At 33.6% G+C, this 22979-nt stretch overlaps 1 protein-coding gene across 2 annotated transcripts in view; it reads right to left on the bottom strand.

Annotated features, from left to right (window-relative positions):
* Positions 1 to 39: 39 nt before the first annotated feature.
* LOC128085997 (formin) overlaps positions 40 to 22979 on the bottom strand; it is a 125258-nt gene continuing 102318 nt past the window's right edge. For both annotated transcript variants that reach the window (XM_052694065.1, XM_052694066.1), the window contains 4 exons: positions 21168 to 21219; positions 18727 to 18876; positions 10219 to 10303; positions 40 to 9136 (listed from right to left, as the gene is read on the bottom strand). In XM_052694065.1, the coding sequence (XP_052550025.1) occupies positions 9092 to 9136; positions 10219 to 10303; positions 18727 to 18876; positions 21168 to 21219 (332 nt within the window). In that variant the 3' untranslated portion in view covers positions 40 to 9091. The remainder of the gene's footprint in view (positions 9137 to 10218; positions 10304 to 18726; positions 18877 to 21167; positions 21220 to 22979) is intronic.

The raw sequence follows: 22979 nt of genomic DNA, 5'->3' as shown, positions 1-22979 counted from the left end.
TCCCAAAATATTTATTAAAAGAACTTCAAAAACTTTACATCTGTAAAGATTATTTTATTACTTATTTTACTTATTTTAATTCTTTGCAGATCTCCAAAATAATCTGAATCTTTTAAACAAGTGCACACAATGTACAATATTGACTGGATCAGTAGAGTAAATAAAGAAAACATTATTGTGACAGAGGTGTTTAAACAGAGAAACCTGCAGTACCTCAGTAATAAGTTTTACATACAAATTTTAAATACAATTGATAGGATGAAGGAAAACACTGAGGAGGAAAATATAGTCTTTTATTTACAGATAATGTTTCCTCAAGAACTTAGTTTAAAAATAAATACTCCATTCCATTACAATAACTTTTACAAAGTTAATCATGTGCACGTTTTGTTTTTGAGAAAATTAAACTTTCATTTACATAGTAAACAGACACACACACATACGCAATTACAAAGTGAAGAAGGAAAAAAGCACCTTAATCTATTAACTTATTCTTGGATATTTATGTTACGTTTAGCTGAGAACTACTCAAAGGACTTCAATTCCTGAAAATAAAATACTAAACCATGCTACTACTCTGTTATTTTTGCAGTACATTTTGTGGGATGAAAAGTGCAAAGTTGAGCTTAATTCAAATGACAGCAAATATATTAATGCTGAGTGTGTATGTAACATACGGGCAAAACTATGATTTTATTAAAGTAAATCACATGCAGACACGAGAGACTAATCCCTGTGAAACTTGCTGGGCACATACAGAATATTAATAGCACTGCTAGAGAATTTGCCATTTTGCTATATCTTCAAAGAGATGTTAAGGAGCCAAAGAAGCCTGTATTTTGATGTTTTTGAGTCAAATAGAGAGAAGAGAGGGAAGAGTACCAACAGCAATAATGTTCAACAGTGCAACTATTCAACTCAAATTGATTGGAAAGGAAAACAAAAAAAAAAACCTCAAAATAACTAAAAAGAAGTTGAAAATCATACTATAATCCTACTAAAAACACTTTCTAGATGCCAACTCTGATTCCTCCAAAAATAATCTTTCCCTATTTTTTCTTCCTAAAACATTTGAACATGTCTAAGCTTCTAGCTTTGTACTTCAGAGAGTACTAGCTGAGTGGTATTCTGTATGAAATGACAGGCTGCATTTTCAAAATCAAACCATGAAACTTTAAATAATCTTTTCAAAAATATTGGAACATTTAGAAGCCTAAGACTCACTGAATGATTCCAATGTGCTGAAATTAGTTTTTAAAATAAATGTGGCCTTTTTCTGTTGCCCTGTAAGATATTAAAATTTTACTCATTCTGCTCTCACAGTACCTATGATTTGCTTGCAGTTCTTTTGGACAGAGCAGCTTTTGTTAGTAAGTCTGATATAGCTGAAATACACTGTCATCACAATAAGTATGTATTTTCAAAAAATACATACTGCTGGTCATCAGCTGGACATTCACAACTTTGCTGAGGACTTATACAAGAAACAGCACATTTCCCCAGTCTCTGTAAACAGTCCTTATCAAATTTCATCTTACATAGTCCATGAGCTTTATTTTCCTTTGCAAATTTCAAAGCAGGTGCAGTAGGATAAGAATGCAATTCATTTGACAAAATCTTTTCTGAACTTAACATCTGAAAATCCTCTCCAGTCTCTTCCTTTTTCAAGTATATGCAAATGAAACTGTTGTTCAGGCTACAGTAGCACATAGACCTGTTGATCACGCACATTAATTACTTACTTGACTTGTGCTCTGAGGAAAATATGATGGAAAATATTTATAAAACATAATGCCAGTCACTGTGATAGAATTCTCACGTCACTTGTACTTTTGGTCTCAAATAGAGCAAAAGTCTTGATTACATAATTAAATGCACAAGTTCTGTCTCCAACTCAAAGAAGCAGGCTTTCTCAGAGTAAAATAGTAAGGTAAGAAATGTTTAAATACATTGTGCTGATTATCTAACCCTTTGAAACTGAGTTGTTTAGGTGAATTACATTCAAATCATGCTCAGGAAAGCTGAATAAGTCTTTGCTGTGGTTTGGAAGATAAGTGATCTCTTCACCCAAAGGTAAGATTTTCTTGGAGCTTTAACAGCTAGTTTTGTAAATGCACAACTTTAATAAAATGTGAGCGGGGAAAAGGACAGGAATTCATTAGGCCAGTCTATTGAATTTGAACATTACAGGGAATCTTTAAGGAATGAAATTCAGACATGAACCTTTTAATTTCTTCACTGTCTTTCTAGAACACACTAGACTGTAACACAAAATGAATAATTGAAATGAAAAGGAATCAGAAGTACTGTTTTCATGCAGAAAGGAAAAAATAATAATAATCACTTCTATTCCTCCACCTTCCTGTCAGATTTGAAAGAAGTATGGAAAAATGATCTTGCTCTATTTTGCTTTGTTATGAATTGGTGAATTTCCCCCTGAAGTCTAGAATAAACTCACATCACAAAAAGCTTACTCTACTGAAGTAAAAAACCAACCAACCAACAAACTACAAAAAAACTATGGCTTTTACCCCATGCATAGTGATTAGCTGCTAATGGCAATACATTCCTTAAATTACAACATACTAAGAAATAAGCAGTAGGTACCATTCATACAATACATATGTTCATTTGATAACTAGATGCTTTAAGGAGCAGGAAACAACACTGTATTCTTGGATCTCTACATGGTTATGCAATTTCTATAATGTGTTATCTATGGATGGTTGCTCAGGATGAGCATTTGCCCAATTACTATGGAATGTATGTACATGGCATGCCAAATGAGAGCAAAAAATTTGGAACTGCAAGCTTGATCTCTCCAGGTGAGAGCAAATATACCATTTGGATCTTTTAATGAGTAATTCACATGGTGCATACACACACACACACACACACACACACACACACACACACACAGAATTGCTTCAGATTCCAAAAAAGATTAAAGGAAGACTTGCAATCAGTGAAGAGATGTCACAGCTCCTCTTTCTAAAAGCCACTGGAGCTTAACAAGGATGCTGTATGCCAGAGACAACACAGTACACAAATCTTAGACCATGCCAATACTCTTTAGGACTTCGAGTTTATCAGGTTAGAATTTAATGGGAATTACAGAAAACAAACAAACAAACAAACAAAAAAACAAAAAAACACCCCATTATCTTCAGGATTATATTTTACCCCGGGGAACTTGTAATTGCATTGAAAAGAATAGCCATCAGTAGTGATAGAATCTGGCACATCATTTACCCTAAGCTATGACTACTGGTTTATGATCAGACAAGGCTGACAACTCAGATGGTGTGGGAGCCAAATTCTTCCTAGCCCTTGAAAAACATGAAGATTCCTGTTAGGGCAACACTGGAAAACCTGAAATGAAACTGCCTGTTGGCACCTCTGTTAATGAATCCTTTTTTAGAGGTCAGAGCACAATAGAAAAGTAAAAGTGATTCTGTTCATATTAAATTATATGAGCAACAAAAACAGAAATATAGGCACAGAAGAAAGAAATTTGTATATGAATGCAAAATCTCTAAAATGTACATGGATCAATTAAAGATTACATACTACTATCATACAAAGTTTCTGCTTTTTTGAAAGAGTCTGATAGCTTCTACTTTAATCTTTTACAGCTATGTTCCCCTTTCCCTCTGAAAATATGTATCCCTTGGACTATATTTTCCAGTCTCCCAGTAGGCCCTAGTACAATCCTGATTTGGGGAATTGAACTGCAGAATAACGCCATAATAGCAATGGTTTTAGGAGTTGATGGCCAATGGCAAACAGCTTCTTTCTCCATCCTCCAAAAGCTCTGAGAGCTCCAATACCTTTTGACAGCAGATCCTACTGCAGAAAGAGTAATAGATTCTATAAAGAGGCTTCATAATTCCTCAATATTAGATTGCTGAAAATTAAATTGAGGTGATAAAATGTGAAATGAAATTAATCCGAAATACCTGATGAAAAAAAAAGTCTGCCTTTAATTTATTCTAAGCAGTCAGAAACAAAACAAGGTGGCCAATACTGTTCTACCTCATGAGAAAGATTATACCACATGATAATCTCCTCCCAGGAAAGTGGTGCAAACACATTTTTATCCCCAGCACTTACATTTTACAAAGAGGCTCCAGATGAAAAGCCTGAATTCCATGAGGTAGTGCTCAAAATAATTTACTGTCTGTTGAAGCTCATCAGTTTTCTGGAATTACTCTAAGATATTGTGCAAGCTTAAGTGTGGGGGAAAAAAAAAGAAATTTCATGTGTACATTTTGCACGACGTTTCTTGTACCCAAGTTAAATTCCCACCCACGTGCTCAAAAATGTTGACATAAGCTGAGGAACTATGGTTTCTGTGATTCTCATATTTCACATGTTGAAATCTAAAGTAATATTGCCCTCAGACTTAGCTTGAGGATCCTTAAGACAGTATTGGATTCTGCAGCATATAAGTTTGTTACCTTGTAATTACCACAATATGCAACAGACATATTAATCATTTGAAAAACAAATGTCTATAATTAGAGAATAGTTTACTGCATTATGTTCTATGTCACACTATTTGTGGTGTATTTTTAAATTTAAAATCACAACAAGAGTTATTCTAGCTTGGATAAAAACTTTATTACAGATAAGAAAAAAAAAAATTATTGGGTCTTTTTACATACTTCTAGATTCTTCTGTCAATAGGGACTATCTGAGCTTGTAAGTCAATGGGTATGAGAGTACACTTAAAACATCAGAACTGAGTCCAGTAAGTTGTATTGGATAGACAAACTTTCCACAAAGATGTTCCATCCTAATTTGAAAGCATCAGAGAAGAATGGAGAAGCACTGAGAATGGAGAAACCACAGTTACTTTTGCTACCTACTTTCAGTGGTTAACTAGCCTCATTAGGAATAGTTTGGAATTTACTTCTAATTTTAATTTCTTATCTGTTTTTAATTGTCAGAACTCTTTTTCTTTCTGGCTTTAGGAGCCACTTCCTAACATTTTCTCTTTTTAAAGCCATGTATTGACTACAGTTAAGCTGTATCTTGGCATTCTATATTCTTTATGCTTACATGCATATACATAGGCTTACCTTCATATGAAAAAATACCAAAGAGAATTTTCCAGGCTGCATCTACTATAAAAAATTAAGAAACTGTGGTGGATTTGAAAAAGAATAAATAATAAATGAGATCCATATCAAAATTAAACAAGATCCAGACAAGGCCAAGAGTGAGCAAAACCTAGATAGATATACTTTTCTAACACTATAAGTTTAGCCTGTTACCTAAGCACAGATTAGGAAGATGGATTTTTGAAAGCACATTGATGCTGTAATGAGATGAATATTTTGAATTTGTTTGGGTGTTTCAGAAATTCTGCACCCATACAAGATTAAGGCATTCATTTTTAAGATATAGGCCTGAAGCAATGAAGAAATAGCATCACTAAATAACTAAATACAGAACATTCTGCTGTCTCATATCACTCAAGTAGGAAAGATAACAAAGAAATTGCTATACATTTACTAGAAATCAGGACAATGAGAATTTGTGCCTCATATGGAAAGCAAAATATTCTGTACATGTTTCATGTAGAAAACAATTAGACTAGTCAGACATACCCTGGCTGTTAATATCTGGTTGCAGGAATATCCTCAGCAATTCAGAAAGTTTCAAATCCCAGGTAAACTTTATCCTTCCTAGAACTGCTTAAGACTCTTAATTATTTTTCTCTCTGCTTTCTGAGTATTCCACTGTACTTTCATTTTCCATATGTACAGAAACTACAGTTTCTGTTTTGTTGAAAAAAACTATATTCAAACTACACAACTTACAATCCTAAAATAATGCACATGGTAAAACACGTGAGTCATGGCAAAATACATGGGTAGTTTTCATAAATTAATATGAACACCATGAAAATGTAATTTTTACTGACAAAATACCTCAAATGCTAAAAGGTCTTTCATTTTACTATCAGTAAGCAATAACGTTGTAAATAAGTTAAAGAGCATTTCACAGATTAGAGAGTTACTAATCTAAATTAAGTTTTTCCTAATCGTCCAGTTTATAAATTAGCAACACATACCATTTTTACGTGCAGTAAGCACCCAGTGAGTAGAAAGGGTTTTAATACTGCTTTTCTTAACAGATTTTGAGAAACTTGGCAATAATAGGAGAGTAAAAAACATATATTCTTCATAGCATACAAGTATTTTAAATGAAGTAGCTTTGAAAAATAGTAACTGTGTAGCTATGGTTGCTTGGCTTTATTTACTCCATACTTTTACTTCCTTGACAGCAGTGTAATCACGTACCTTGTACAAGTCGTCTGTTCCCTTCCATCTCTTTACTTTCATCCTTTTGCTTTCTCTCCTCTTTTTCTTCCCCTCTAAACTAGAAAACTGAGGGTAAAATGAGGCACCAATCTAAATTTAAGTTTCAAACATTACTTCTGGTGACACTTGCTGACCTCAAGATGAGTCGTCTTGGTTGTTTGTTACGTCTGTAGTCCCTAAATATGTTATAATTTAACAGCTTACATAGATACATAATATCTGTTAATATCTCTTCATTAAACCAATAGTTTAGTTGAGGTCAGCACATGTACTGTTTGTCACTGTCTGATGACACCTCTTGGCAGCACTAGTGTCAGTGTGGTATTTAGGGGGTGAGTCAGATATTTAGCTGATGAATTCCATCCAAAAATGTCCAAATTTTCAGTAACAGAATTAATTAAATAGTCTAGATGTATTTTTTTCTACATCACTTAAAAACAGTAAAATCAATAGTACAGTTAATAGATAATGAAGTTGTAATCTAAATCTCTATTTTAAGAGTGAAGTTGGTATAAATGTGAATAAGGAAGAAACAGTATATCTGTGCAGTGTAAATTTTGGAGATTTCTGAACAATAGCCTATGTTCTCAATATGTTGGCAAATTTATAATCTGAAAACAAAAAGAAGAATTATACATCTAATCAAGGAACACTTTACATCAAAAATTTTAATTTTAATCCCTTTTTATATACATTTTTCAATACTGCAAACTGAAAAAATCACTTTGAACTGAAAAATGAAATTTCACAGAGAGAGATTTTGAAACAGGATATGTCAAGAACTTAAAAATGCTTTCCACAGTATATTTTTAATAAGAATTCGCAACATCAGTCCTTATTTCACAAACAGTACTACTCTTATTGATTGGTATTGGATAAAATGTGTCAATGAAAAAATCCCAATCAACCAAATGTCAATATACATTCTCTTCGGGACAGATAAAAAACAATACTCAATAGTTATTTGCTTAAAAGATCATCAGAATTGCCTTACTTGCAGTTCTTTGGTTTTTATAAGCGTTATTGCTCCTGTTAGCACTGATAATATGGAAATAAATGTACTTCACCTACTTGGTGGAAGACAAAATTTAAATCTTTGGAATATATTTTTCTTCAGTGGGAATAGCGGAGCTAAAACTTAGTTTATTTTTGTTGGTGTGCTATTGACTGTTTCAATAAAAATGACACTAGCATATCTCAGGTATATTTGTAGCAGCTAGAAACTCCAAAACATTCAGAACAACCTTGCTTCCCTTATTTTTGTCTATTGAGGACTGATAGAATCATTTAAGAAACCTGCAGTATATGAAGTTTTCCAGCTACAGTCATGAACGGGAGGTAAATTCCACAACTGTTGTCTTCTTTAACAAGTGTTCATTTCTAGTGATGAATAATTTGTTTAATGGGCATACTTTCCATCTATTAAGTCAAAGGGCTAATGCCTTCCCATCTTTTTTTCTTTTCAAATTTTTTTAAAATCTAATATCTCTTCCTAAACCATTTCAGTTATCATTATCATAAAGAAGGCAGTTTCTCTTTATGGTCAGCAAGCAGAAGAACATTTTCTCCAGTTTGTTGTCCTGTTTTTACATTAAATTAACTCATGATTCAGGACTTTTCCTTCCAAGAATCTTCAAGTAAAGTGGATACTTGGTAGATTTTTTTCAGGCTCTGCTACTTTACAAGCAATGATTACAATGCCGCAGGATGACAGCTCATATTTCTTCCTCAAGTTTTACTTATTAAATTTATTTATCTACATAGATAGATATTTCTATGCTGGATACATTCTTCATAAAATTATAGCAGGACAAGACCGGGCATTTTAGAGTGACTTATTCATTGTTTAAAAGAAAGCTTTCAATAGAATTGAAAGATTAAGATTTAATGACAAATATATAACTTCATGGAAACATATTTTAGTTCAATTAATAACGATGAGTAAAAACATTATTTTATGGAACTGGTAGTTTCAACAAACAGTGAAATAAAAATATACTTTTTAATCTCTTTTTTTCTTTTCTTTTTTTTTTTTTTTTTTTTGGAGTTCAGAATATAGGACAGGTTAAAACAAACAAAAAAATAGTGAATCAGTTACACCATTGATCGTACAGATAAAGAATTTGAAGCTATTCCTTTCCACGTGCAAAATATTGCTTTCATTTCAATGTGTGGCATAAGTTGAGGTCTCTATAAAAATATTTATAGTAAAATACAGAGTAAATCTATAATTACATTTAATCAGTTATAGAAAGATGCATCCAGTACTCAGACACTGTAATATTACTTACAGTTAGTCTATTTTACTTCAGTTACTGCTGAAGTAACAAAAAAATATGGTATAACAGTGCTTTGTGAGCCAAACAGCATATTTGCTCTAATCTACACAAAGCCCTGTAAATAACCTACAAGTTCTTAGTCATTATCTAATCTTGTATCCAAATTTTTCATTTAAACTCTTTCATTTTACTGCATTACACATAGAGTCCTTTAAATAACCATAAACAACTAGATTCCTTACAACGTAAGGAAGAACTACAGAAAATCATTCTGAATTCCCATGTAAAAAATTTTCTTAGAATTCCTTCTACTTTATGTACAAACTCCTTTGAAGGAACTGAAAAACATTTAGTAGATTGTCTTGGAATAGATCAGCAAAGCAGAATTCAATAACAAACATAAGGTGCTCTCTGAGCCATAGGCATAATAAAGCGTCTTGAAAGGTATTACGACACACTATTATTTTCATCTTTCTCCTTTCAGTTGGCATTCACATTGGCTTCTTTTTGACGTAGTCTCTCTTTCTGTTGTTAAAAATAGAAAGAACTTTATTATCATTCTTTCCTCTAATTTTCTGTCTGCTCTCAAGTTGCCTTAAGTATTTTGTCTACAATACTGAGAGGTACTACATGAGTCAGCAGATCAGAGTTTTGCTTAATTAAAAAGAAACAATCAAACAAAAAACTCCTGGAGCACTCAAGGAAGGCTCACAGTGAGTTCACTAGTTACTTTAGCGAAGCTGAGCTTGCTTTAGCTACACACTTGTCAAATACTGTGTGCCTTTAAAAATAGCCAGATGAATGAGCAGCTCTGTGAAGATCAGTGCAGTGAGAGTAAACAAGATTTATTTCTCAGTTTAATACCTCCTTTTGTCCAGGATGGTTTCTGCTGACATAAATACTCCAATTTAGCATTAGGTAGATTATGTTGTCTAACGACCCTTTCCCAAGCAATTTTAGTCGTTTTTATCTCTGCTGCCTATCCTGCAACTGATATGCTCTGTTGGGAATGGAAATAACTGACTTCCTTCATGTACATTTCCCTCCCATATTCTCTTGCATCCCACAGTTTGAGAAATTCTTTGCCTTGCACAAAGATAAAAACCAGTTTTGTCTACAGTGTAAATTATTACTCCTCTTTCTATGTCCTATAAAAAAGAAACTGGGAAACACTAATGACAAAATAAGGATTTGAACCCTTCTACCACTATTCAACAGAGTAAACAACATTTTGAAAGGTTTTAGAGAAAGAAGATACTCTCTCATTTTTAAAATGTGTACAGTGAGCAGTAAATAGCATGAAAGAAAATACAAGAGACTTAGCAGCAAGGGGGAAGAAACCAGAAAAGGTCTAATTATGTTTTGTTCTCTAGAATAGCAGAGCCATACTTAGGCACAACTAAATTAAGCTTTAACCTTCACTATTAGACTACTGTAGGGCATAAGCTTTACATTTTTTCTATGGGAAGAATAATAACCTGCTACATTCAAACTGACTAAGAACTCTGCATCACACTTCAACAACAACAAAAACCCACCACCATCCTGAATGACAAGAACAGTGTCACAAAAATATTCTAAATGTCATGCTGAGAAAGAAATCATACCAGGCTAGCCGTAGGATTGATTTTCTTTGTTTCAACTTTCTTCTCTGCAGTTAACTTGCTTACTGATTGCTGAGCCACTTTAATTCTGAAACAAAATATACACAAAAGGCATTGTTAGATTCAAAGAAATTCAAACTGCTCTAGATCTGTTTAATATATATTTTACCTGTAAAAAGTACCACCACCAACCTTTTTAGACACACTGACCAAACAGAATACTAATTAGTATTCAAAGGCACTTCATAAAGTACCAGAATAGATCAGAATGCATTTTTACTGAAGAGAAAAGCAAAAGCAAAAGCATGGTCTGTCTTCTGAGATTTTCAGTGTATAATGCAGGCAAACTATCTCTCCCTTCTTGTAGGATCAGGATTGTATGGAACCAAAACAGCTGCAGTAGGAAGGCAAAAAGATACTTAACAAAACATCCACAAGCCAGCTGGCTAGATCTTTTATATATATAGGATACAATATTTTAGCAAGACATTTGCTTGGTTATCCTCTTAATTTCCTCTGAAGATCTTGAAATGAAAGCATCTGCGATTTTTTATCTTAATGTTTTCCTTGTTGCTTTACATGGAATTGACAGGCCAATCTCACTGATGTGGTGATAGAGAGATACAAATTAGAAGAAGTTCTTGCACACAGATACTTAAGGCAGCCTTGTGCACAACTACACACGTCTACTAAAAGCAATACTGAGATAAGGGGAGAGAACACAGATCTGACTCCATTGTTTCTATTCTTGCCTTTTGATCTTATTGCACTGCAGATCCTAAACCCTGTGTTTCTGTGAGAATTTATTGAGAAGAACACAATCAGAAGTTTTATCAAGAGAGAAAGGAGAAAAGGACTTGACTCTCCTCTTTCAGACAGAGGAAAAGGCAGGGGAAATTATGTGCTAAATAGTGATAAAAAGGAAACAAAATTCTTGGTCTTCTGGAGACAGGGTCTGGCCAGCTATCTGCCTTTAAAATGCTGATGCTACAGACACCTACTTTACAGCTCAATATGCAATATGCAGAGGGAAACAAAATTGCAAGTGAGTTTTTACAAGCAAAAACTCAGCAATCCAGTTTTCACTACTACACACAAGATCAGCCTTTTACTATAAACACATTTCTTGGCACTCAGGAACTGAAAAATTGTATTTTCTTCTCTTATTTAATTTTTTCCACTAGTAGAAATAATTGTTATGGCCGGTCAAAAAGTATTAAAAAATACCACGTCCAGTTCAAACCACTTTTGACACGCTCAATTTTTGAGGAATTTTGGAAGAAAAGCAGAAAGGAAAGTGGATTATAGCTGCAATTACTGATGTGTATTTCTTTGTTGTAACATTATCAGCATACCCAATTCTGGACATCTTTTTAAAAATACAGAACACATTCATAAATTCCTCATTGTGTTTATCAACATTCAGTGTTGGAAAATAACATTCCTTGTTGTAATTCCTAGCTGCATGTACTATCTCAAATACACCAAGATGAAGTTACTATTCTGTACATTTTAAAACTTATCTGTAGCCTTGCTAAAAATTAATTAGCTTTCTCTGTGTCAAGCCAGCAACTAACATACGACTGTAACATACGACTCCATTCTTTTACAGTTTTTTGTTAATCAGTACATTTTTGCTTCTTTTTCATAGATAACAGCAGCCACTGAACAGCATGCTATTCCTCACAGCTGCAGAGGTTTATGCAAAGATGATAATTCATTTTAGGTGTGTGTAAACACGTTCAGCACAATCAAATGGAAGTATGAATTTCTAAACTTTTACCTGTTTCAATCATGTTTTCTTTCCTATCACATCCTCTTTGGTCCTAGGACAGTTTTCTGAACTGCTTTTAAATGTTTTGAGTCCACATTTTCAACTGAAAGGTGAATTCTAGAGATTATACATTCTTGGTCTTGAAAAGAAAATTATTCGTGTTGCTGATTTAGTTGTAACTCTGTGTTTTATTCTATATTTGCACTATATTCAAGAAATCTGGAATTTTTTACATGGAGTGAATAGTTTGGAATAGGGAATAAAAATAAACCAGCTCACTAAAATTATCTGAATCGTTCGATATTTGGTTCAGAGAGACATTATGAATACCACATTGTTCTTTTAGGGAAAAATCACTTTATTAACAAATGACTGATAAGATTAGGAGGAATTCACAGAAAGTTAAGTACATAATTTTAGATGAATATAATTTCCTGGGATTTTTTAAAGTCAATTATTAGCAAAGCGGTTAGCTCTGTAATTACATCACTGAAGCATCCACACTGTAAACTTGCCTAATAAATAGTTCTTTTCTTTGTTAAACATGGTTAGGGTGCTAGAACTGGCTACTGTACATGCAAGCACTATTGTTGAAATGAGAAAAACAAAATAGTATGAAAACCATCCAAATTTAAAATCATAAATTTGCCTGGTGGCGGTAGATTAATTTGTGTATTCCTTTCCATTATTTCAGGCTCACTGGCCTGCAGTTCTCTGGGTCTTCATTTCCCCCTTTCTTGAAAATGAGAGTGCTGTTTCCCTTTTTCCAGTCTCTAGGGACTTCGCCTAACTAAAAAGCCATGACTTTTAGAAGCTTGGAGACCGCACAATTCAAGGGGCAGAGCAGTCTAAGAACGACTAATTATAAACTTGGAAAAATATTTTTTGCAGAGGAAACAGCAATGGCTTGTCTTTACAGAAAACAGCTAAAGACTTACTTCTGACAGGGTCACGTCGGGGAAGGCCTGCTTTTCTTTTTCCTGCGTGTTTTATAATCTCAGCAGAGGAGGCAATAGATATTCCTCACACATTGTGTTTTGGGCAGCGTTAATCAGTGAATGTCACAGCTCAGGTCTACTTACCATACCAAGACATTAAACACCAATAGTTCTGGTGTCAGTGTGTTTCAGTGGAGAAAAAAGAAGATGTAAGGAATGCAAGTCAATTAAGCTTTGAAATCTGATCAACCACAACACGGTTATGTTTAAAAGAAACATTATTCTCATTCAGTGGTGAGCAAAAGAGGTCAATATATCCTGATGAATAAAGAAGATGCGATGTCAACTGCAATGCTGAGCAGTATAGCACAGTATCACACAATATGGAAAAGAAAACTGAATGAAGTAAACAAAGAAACGTATTTTTAATTGGGAGACTCATGACTCCAATATTGTATTTGAATCTTTACTATAATCAGAGGGAATATAATTTGCTTTTTTCCTGCCTCGATGTGACAGGTGTTGGCTTTCCCTCTAAACTAGATCCAAGTCATGCCTCTTAAATTGGACCATATTAGTGAAAAATATAAGCATCATTTTTATTTTTAATTTATAACTCCAACACAGAAATTCAACTAGAATATATGCTTGCATTTAATAAAGTTTTCATCGTAAGCCAGGTACTCAGCAGATAAACTCTTGCCACGTTCACTCTTGCTTCCCACCCAGCCAAACAGAAGGTGTGAGCTGGTTCATTCTGCACTTGAAAGCAGTTAGGATACAAAAACTCCTGTCTGAGTAAGCTACTCATGAATGTTCAGGTCTCTGGTATGCGAAGACAGACAATTATTTGGTAAAGTCCTTGCTTAGCATCACAATAGCCTTATAAAAGACCTTGAAGTTTGAAACACTTCTATCATTATATTATACAATAGAATTGGCTAGTCAAGCCTCCTGTCAAGTCTTCTAAAAAGAACTTGATCATTATTTATCAAATCTTTAAATTGTAGATAGAATAAATATTCATTTATATACATTTTTCTATGTTTGTCTGATATAGTTATCAGTGGAATTTCTCTCCAAATCTCAAAATGCTAATACACTTAGTTTGCTTTTACTTTTTTTCTGGATTTATTGATTATCTTTTTGAAGGTGATGAATTTTACCACTGTAGTCACAAGAAAAAAAATAACTTTATGCCTTTATCAAAGCTAATGCTTAAGAAAAGAACTGTAAGTCCCAAAAAAGCTATATCAGCCCAGACTAGAAATATGCTTCAGTTCAGCTGAGCTGGATACCACTAGATACTAAGGAACATCTAAGGATAGCCAAAGCATTCAGTAGCAATCCCCACAATGCTCTCCCAGCAGGAAACTCTCTATGAACAGTTCTTCATATTCTAATATGGATTTGCACCATCATCATTCAGAAGCAATGCAAACTTTTGGCACCTGGGACATCTGGTGGGGAAGGTATTCAACCAATTAAGTATGGCTACCGTAAGCAATTGTATTTGGCTTGTGCCAGCCACTTGCTAATTTCACTTGATATTGTGTTAAATGAGGTATGTAACAACTATTTCCCATTCAGTCTTCATGCTTTTAAGTTCTCTATTGTATCTTTTTCATTAGGTTCTGAGCAGCTTAGCATATATATCACATACTACATATGATACAGTGAGAGAAATTCACATTTAAAGTCAAGCTATAACATAAATCTGGCCTTTGAAAACTGTTGTAATGTCTTGAACTAAAGATTATTTTTCCTCATTGCTCACTGCAATATTGAAAACAAAAATATAATCCACTGCTTCCTCTGTGGCAAGTGCTCCTGCCAAATTTCAGTTGTTAGGTGCAAGTGAGCCTCACAGATTAGCTTAATTGATGGTTAGACCAATAATGTGCACCAAAAATGAAAGAGGTAGAAAGCTATAGCCAACTCCAGCTTACTAGACTAAACAAAAACTTACTGGGCACCTTCACTGCCCTTTTTATTGTTCAGACAACTACTACCATTGCTACTCACACTCTTACATTCAGAGCTTCAGCATTTTAAACCTGTGATTCATTGCTTTTGTGCATCCCAAAAAAACAATCACTATTGCTCTTTTCACAAGATAAAGCTGATACCATCAATGTGTTTTGTGCTAGTGATAACATTGAAGAACAAAAAAGGCATTAAAAAAGGGACCTTCTAAAAGCAGGAAGCACCCTATTTTTAAGATGAGACGTATTTCTGTTTATCAAATGACTGTGTCTTCTCTAGACATTGAGACAAACTCTGGTCCTTTTTTGTTTTCTGATTTCTATTACCTAGCTGTGCAATTTGTATGTGTATTCTATCTAAAAGAAATGATAGACTTTCTTGTGGTCACTGTTGCTACAATCTTACATTTGTAGTGGAAGCAGGGAGAAACATTAACAGCAATAATTGCATTCCTATATGGTTGCTTCATATGTAAAGCATAAGAACATGATAATCCTCATCACACTTATTTTGCAAAGCATATGATTACATTCTGTGATTTTCTATTCATCACTGCAAACTACTTGTTTTTTTTTTAAATATATATGCTTATATTTTTTCCTCATACTCAGACTTGACTAGAATATTATGTTAAAATACACTTCAATAGATCTTGAATGCTTTAACGGACTTATGGGCAGATATTCACATATTAATACACATTTATTTTGATTCTGAATGCATAGATATTCTAACTGAAAATAAAATTGAATTAAAAAAAGGAAAAGAGACTTGTAGATATGCAATTTGCCACAGTATAAAAGGGCAGAACTTTGTTCCGGACTTCAGTTTTGTTAGCATCCCAAAATCTCAAAAATAATAAGAAGAAAGCAAAAAAAGGCAGTTGATGTACCTGGATGCACAATCAAAAAGTTTCTTCATTTTATCTCTATAGTCATTTATTTGTTGTATTTATCTAGGTTTGTTATCTATTTGTTTTTTGTTTTTATCTTGGTTTTTTTTTTTTTTTTTTTTAATGGTGTTCGAATTTTGTCCAGGAAAGAGACAACGATTCAACAATATTTTGCAGGCAGCTGATTTATTTTCATGGTGAGTTAAGTGCCAGGCAGCTCTGTTAAAGTGTTTCCTTTACTTCATGAAAAAGCATTAATCTAATTAGATTTCTACAGTTGTGTTACATTTAGAAGCCAAGTAGATGTTAGACAAAACAGGCTCCTGCAGCTGAGGCTGTCATTTTGTTACAGGGGATATCCTTTCTCCCAGAAATTCAGAGATTTTATAGTTTCTCTTATGCAACACAAACTAGCTCGTTTTGAGTATAAAAATTTAATTTTCCACTTTAAATCTTTTGACCCAGTTCACTACTATTAATTTTAAGGCAATACATTTTTAAGAATGTATTTGGCATGGCATATTACTGATAATTCTGCATATTATAATTAAATTTAGAATTTTCTGAGCCATACTTTATGAATGAGAAATTATAATCCAATATTGACATTCCCCTATAAATGTAAACAAATCCATATTTACGTATCTACATGACTAGATTAATTCAGATACATTTTATACTTCTGCAGCTCCTCCTGAAATTTGAAGGGTAAGGTAACAGTAAAGGTGTTTATATAAGAATATCAATGTCTCAGTTTCAGAGCCCAACAATGAAAATACTGACTTATGATACCAATTTTTCCTCTTTAAATTTTTTTTAGAACAAAAGAATTCATTGTTGATGAACATGATCTTTTTTTTTTTTTTTTTCTTTTTAATTACCATCTCTAGAAATGCAAAACAAATAGTGCATCAAATTAATTAGCCAGTTATGGAAGACAGCTGTCCATTCCTGTCATACTGAGGTTTTTAGTTACCAATGTGCAGAATGAGCTTGCTTTCAAAATTTCTTGGGCATCAGTTCATCAACTATTAGTCTCACACTTTGTAAAACAAAACCTTAGAAGGTCAGGAATTCACAGGACATTTTCAGATGAGTGAAATAGTTTTCCCATCATTTAAATTTACTGATTTCATGAGGTTCTTCTTTTCAGTAGCACATTACAAAACAATTTAGGATGATGAAAACAGCTCTTCTGTCATTCTAATTTACTTATTACACAAAGATCCTCATTTCAGCACCTCATAGTCTTGATGAATCACCTAGATTTTTAATGTAAACAACAATGAATTGTTCTTTTGAGATTAATGAAACTTTTAAAAAAATCAAACTCTGAAAAAGTCTATAATCCAGAAATTAGCACTTTAAAGAAATATTCTAACAAGTGGCATTGCTTTACATTCATGAATAAGAATAAAAATATGTATTAAAGGAACTGATGAAATATTTGCAATCTATTTTTACTATTACATTTTATTTACATTATTATTAAACAGTAATTCTCATCTCATTCCAGCAAGAAAACACAGAATACAGCAGTTTACTCAACAAAGATTTCTTGAACATTGTTTTAAGAAACTTTGAGGGTTTTTTTTCTTTCTTTCTTTTTTTTTTTTTAAAGATTTCTAATGTATTAATCAAACATTATATTAATCAACAACTTAAATCAATTGCTCTGAAGGGATCACTGTATCCCATCAGCAAAGCACTAACTACGTACAAAGGAATAGAGGTACGCTCTGGATGAATTTTTTCTCTGAACTGAAGTTTATCCATGATACGATCCCTAGATGATTAGAGCAATCTTCTCAGTGGCTAATAATTTTACATGTTTTTTATTTTGGAAAACTATTTGAATATTGACTTAGAGAAAAAGAATTAAAAGATTCTGACAGTGTTCACAGTTGCCAGCTTCTAAAATCAATTTAACTATTATACAGATTATACCAACACCTACAACTTTCAAGAGTTTAAAACCTGTAAAACAATGTACAGTAGACTGACAATCAGGAATTTATATTTTCTCCATTTTGTCCTTTAAAAATCTATTCACAGGATTCTAAGATCCCCACTGATTTAAAGCAAAAAAGGCAAGTGTAAGTGCTAAGATCTTTTAGAAAATCTTTTCTTTACATCTGTGTCACTTCAGAATACACACCTGGGTTTGTATTTCATGCTTAAAGTGATTAGTCCATTCTTTTCCAAAGCATGATCACAATACTACCTTTTAGGTCTTTTCAAATGAATTGAGATATGATTAACATGGCATTTACTCACTCATAGTATAGATATCTTTGGAAAAGATTTTTAGCTTCTTTAAGAAAAGTGTGCAAATAATTGAAGGATTTATATTTTATTTTTTTACTCTAACTAATAAAATAAGTTGACTGCGGTGAGATTCAGCGGTAAGTAGTTTGAAGTCCTCAGCAGGACACCAAGAGTCAGAAGTGGTGCTGTAAATTCAGTGTTGGGCTTCAACACAGTGCTAAGTGTGGCCTGAATCTCTGGGGCTTCCCTTTGAAGCAAGTGCAGTATATTAACTGGAAAAGCATTCACTTTTATTTGTCTGTACTGTCTGCGACAGCAATATCGCCTCATTTAGGCTAGTTCAACATGAAAATGCACAGAGAAGCAATCTGTTACAAATTAGCACAGCTCCCCTTTCATTTTACTAGCTAGTAATTGGAAGGGGTTACAAAAGTGTAATTTATCAGATTATATGTGTTTATCTTTTTGTGGGGACAGCATGCCTTTGGTGAATTTTCCTACGCACCCTGAGGGAATAATCTTTCCTTGATGTCCATTAGATCTGAAAGAAAACAATGACGCCTGTGAAATATAGGAGTATAATTTGTTAGGTTTGAGAAGGAACAGTTTCCCAGACATCTAAAATAGTATTAATGACTTTATTAGAACCTTACCGCTCCTTGGAAATGCTTTTGCTCTCTCGTTTCCAAATGGTCTTGAAGTCACTGCAGAATTCGTACCACACCGTGAAAACATAGTTTGGTGTGATCTCCTTCTCACCAGGCTTTGGCTTTATCCCAAAGTATCCCACTGTTTCTTCAAAGCTAGGAGGGGAAGAAAAAGAAACTGTCAACAGTAAGCCTACGGGGGAAAGTTTGTCTGAGGGCTGATTCCTGATTTGGTAGTCAAGGCTGGCAGTTACCATAACTTTCCCTTAGCCTTGGAAATCATAGCAGCAATTCATGCTGGGTGTAACTATCCTTCCAATATCTACCTCACTCTCAGGAGGTCAGCTTATAGATGCATGAACCGCCACAGAGATATGTCACACAGTCAAATCATGGGCTCAATTTCTTGTATTACAGGAAATGTTATATTCTACCTAAGTCTTTAATATTATTCACAATGTGCCACTGAGACCTTATTTTGCCATTTCTCTTTATAGAAAGACTACAGAAGAGTCATGTGCCAAGTGAGGAAAAAACCTCCAGCTCTGGTTAAAAATAACTTTCAAATAGTTAGAGATTTTACAGAAAATAAATTGTCTCCTTCCCAGTGTGTCCATAAGCAGATAACAGCAATGAATTTTATGAAAAAAAAGAACATTATCAATATGGTAATGCACTTTTATTTTATAATGCAGCTACAGAATTGTTATGCAACTAAATATTTTCATTTTCATATTTTTGTTACAGAAGATACTTTTGACAATATTTTAACTGATTGTGCTTATTTAACCTTTATGATATTGCTTTGTGCAGATAAAATGAAACAGTTCACATTACTAATAATAGCACATGGAGGTTGATCTAAATGAACCAAAGTAGTATGTTCACTTTTGTAGAGGTTGAATCACTTCTTTCTGCAAAGCATAGGTCACAGAGCAGTAAGATTTGGTGATAGTTATTAAAAGTAATATGTATTTTTCACAGTCTAAAGAAAGATCAGTGGTAATTTGTACTTTACATTACTTTTTTTGAGCCCAGAAAGACTCCTCCTTACTTGGACATCCAGGTTGGTCTTTCTGCACAGTCAGAAAAAGAGATAGAAAACTCCCAAATATCTCCCAAGACAATCAGTGTCTCAGGTGAACTGTTCCCATTTGCTGCAGAATGGGCAGAAAATTAGCTCAACAGTTGACTAGCAGCTGGCTGACCTGCTTAATTTCTACTTATTGACAAACTTTCCTTCTGTAGCACAGTTGTTTTCATGTCCCCTCTGCTCTGCAGCCTTTCTGGAGCAGAGTAGGCTCTCTAGGGTACAAAGGTACATCTAATTTGCAGTTGACATAAAGAATTAGTTGTCTGATACTGAATTTAGGTTTCTCAACTGCTAACATTCAGCATTTTAAGTTACTGCTGAAAAAATCTGTTACTCCTAAAAGTCAGGAAGCAGCCCAGGAAGCTAGAGCAAGCTGAACGACAACAAACAGTGCTAACTGGGAAAGATCAGAAGATGAAACATGAAAAGGGGCAAAGCACTAAGTGTCAGGATGAAGGCAGAGGAGGGTGGGACAGAGGAATTTGAGGTTCAGGACAGCTCTGTCAGTTGGAATAGAGGATTCAGCTAGGAAGTTAGCAGGGCTGCTGTTACACGAGGCAGAGTTGCAAAGAGCTTCTGGTCCTTCTGCTCCCTGCTCAGCTACCCTGGTCAATTTGTACATCCAAACAGCTGAGAAATATTTGGCCAACTGATTGTAATGCAAATGAAGTTAAAAATCAGCGCATTGTGTATCTATTATTCGATATATCTGATACTCTTTTCATAGATGGTCTTCAAAAAATGCATGAAAAGTGTTTTGCAAGCTTTTCTTTAAATTGTCTTATCATTTTACATTCATATGAATGGAGCAGAACAATCTTGAGTAAGTAAGAGGTTAAAGGTAGACACTTCGATCTAATAAAAATGTAACCTGCTACACAATATTTAATAGAAATAACAGTTTCTTATCTATCCATGTATCTACTTGTCTTACTTCTCCGTATGTTGCCTCTTCTGGCCCAAGCGATGTATAGATGTTCAGATCAGAAAGCCATTTGGATTTCCCTGGTTTCTTAGTATATCACATTCAGTAGATTAAGGTGATGAAGAAGTTTTGTGACAGTGAAACATATTTTTACTACATTAAGTAGTTAATCAGTTACTACAATATTCTTTAAAACAAGGATTCAATTCAATGTTGACAGTAATTAAAACCTCAAACACAGGAGACTGGCTAAAAATCCAACTGAACTTTTTCCTGGAAGACTATATAAGAAATTTTCAGAAAGCATTACTTCTTTGAAGTACAGATGCTTTTTCCTACTTAACATCATTCCTACATCAATAACATCTTTAACCAAAAGCAAACAGTTAGGAAAAAAAAAAAAAAAAACACGCAGAAAAAAAACCTTACCATTTTTGTGCATTTTCCAAACTGCTCTCTTCTTTTTTACGTTCTTCTTTAGCTGTCAGTGAGAAACATTACAAACATATAAATTACTGCCTTAATGTTTTAGAGATTCCACAGATTCAGCATTCCTTCCATTCAAAATTAGATAGGTTGTATGCTAGATATAATAGAAGTAATAAGCATTTACTAATTTTCATTTTTTGTTTATTTTTTATACCTAAATCTATACTCCTAATATAATAAGAAAGTGTACTGGATTTCAAAAGTAATTTAAAATCTGATACCATAATACATAGAAGCATATATTAATCAAAATAAAAGGAAATAATTAAACTTGACATTCAGATTTTTTAAAAAAAGAGCACTAAGTTGTGCATATTCCTTTATTGTTGCAGAATTTATAATTTTAAACCAATTTCTGCAGTGCAAATAATTGGAAGTTGCTGAACAGGTAACAAACCCAGTTAACACGAACTGTTCCATATAGCTATCACATTTTGTTCAGGAAACTGGAAAGTGAAAACACATGTACTGAGTTTTAAATGTACAAGATTTTTTGAAAAAGCAGCCAAGAGTCTGAAATATGGTCACTGAATCTGAACCTTTCTGTTACAGAGTACTCAGACAAACTACTTACAGGGATTTGATTTTTCAAAGGATGGGATTTCTCTGCTTTTCAATCTTTTCCTCAAGCAAAAGCCCTAGTTCTGTTTGAAAAATGCTGATAAATTCTTCTTAATTCCATATACAGTATAGCCAACTTAGCTGCAGCAGAATACTACGTATATAAAAAAAAATATTATAGGGGAAGACTTATTTGCATTCCACAACAGAATAAATTCAGAATTCAGACACTGTAATGATACAAAGATAAAGAACTGCTCTCTCTTTAGGAGTGCACATATTGATGAAATGTAGTTACAGTTATAATCTTGATTTCAGACAAGGCCATCAAGAAATGCATGCAGAATGACCCCATTTCATGACTACGATACTTACACAGAGATTTGTATTAAACTAAAATCACTTAAGAACTGGTTTACTTCAAAACACTGCTGAAACATTGGCAAAACTAAGTAATTTCTATTCATGTGTTGGGCAAATATGTTGGAGACACTAATTCAGATTATATAATTATGGCAAAAGCAAAAAACAGTGTTGTGTGTCCTGTGCAAAGAAAACAAGGAATTCTATATATACATTTAATAGGACAAGGGAAAACAGTTTCAAACTAAAAGAGAGTCGTTTTATGTTAGATATAAAGTTTTCCCAACAGGAGTGGTGAGACACTGGCACGGGTTGCCCAAGCAGGTGGTGGAAGTCTTGTCCTTTGGAGATATTCAAGGTCAGGCTGGACAGGGCTCTGAGCTGCCTTATCTAGCTGTGGGTGTCCCTGATCATTGAGGGCAGCTGGAGTAGATGACCTGTAAGGGTTTCTTCCAACTAAAATGATTCTAAAATTCTAGGCCATTACTTCTCTACCTCAAATCTTACTGGTAAGACAGCTACCACTGAAAAATAGAACAGCTCTGATTTACTGTGTTTGTTTCAGGCTAAAGTTCATCTAATATACTTAGTTTCCTATTTCCATGGCTCTGACATTTTTTATCATTAAAATTGGGAAAGATAAGCAGTAATTTTGATAGTTTATAATTATACAGATTAACTACACATAGGAAAATCAAAACAGTTAAAAGCTAAACTGTGTATAAAATTGAACAGTGCATGATAATATTTATAGTTCAGTGTAAGAACTGAGCTACTGGCTTTTAATCTCGTAAGAACACATTAAGGAAAGATGCAAGTAAAAAACTT

The sequence above is a fragment of the Tympanuchus pallidicinctus genome, unplaced genomic scaffold (assembly GCF_026119805.1).
Source record: "Tympanuchus pallidicinctus isolate F22 unplaced genomic scaffold, pur_lepc_1.0 scaffold3, whole genome shotgun sequence".
Taxonomy (NCBI): domain Eukaryota; kingdom Metazoa; phylum Chordata; class Aves; order Galliformes; family Phasianidae; genus Tympanuchus; species Tympanuchus pallidicinctus.
This window is presented reverse-complemented; position numbering and strand designations above follow the sequence as displayed.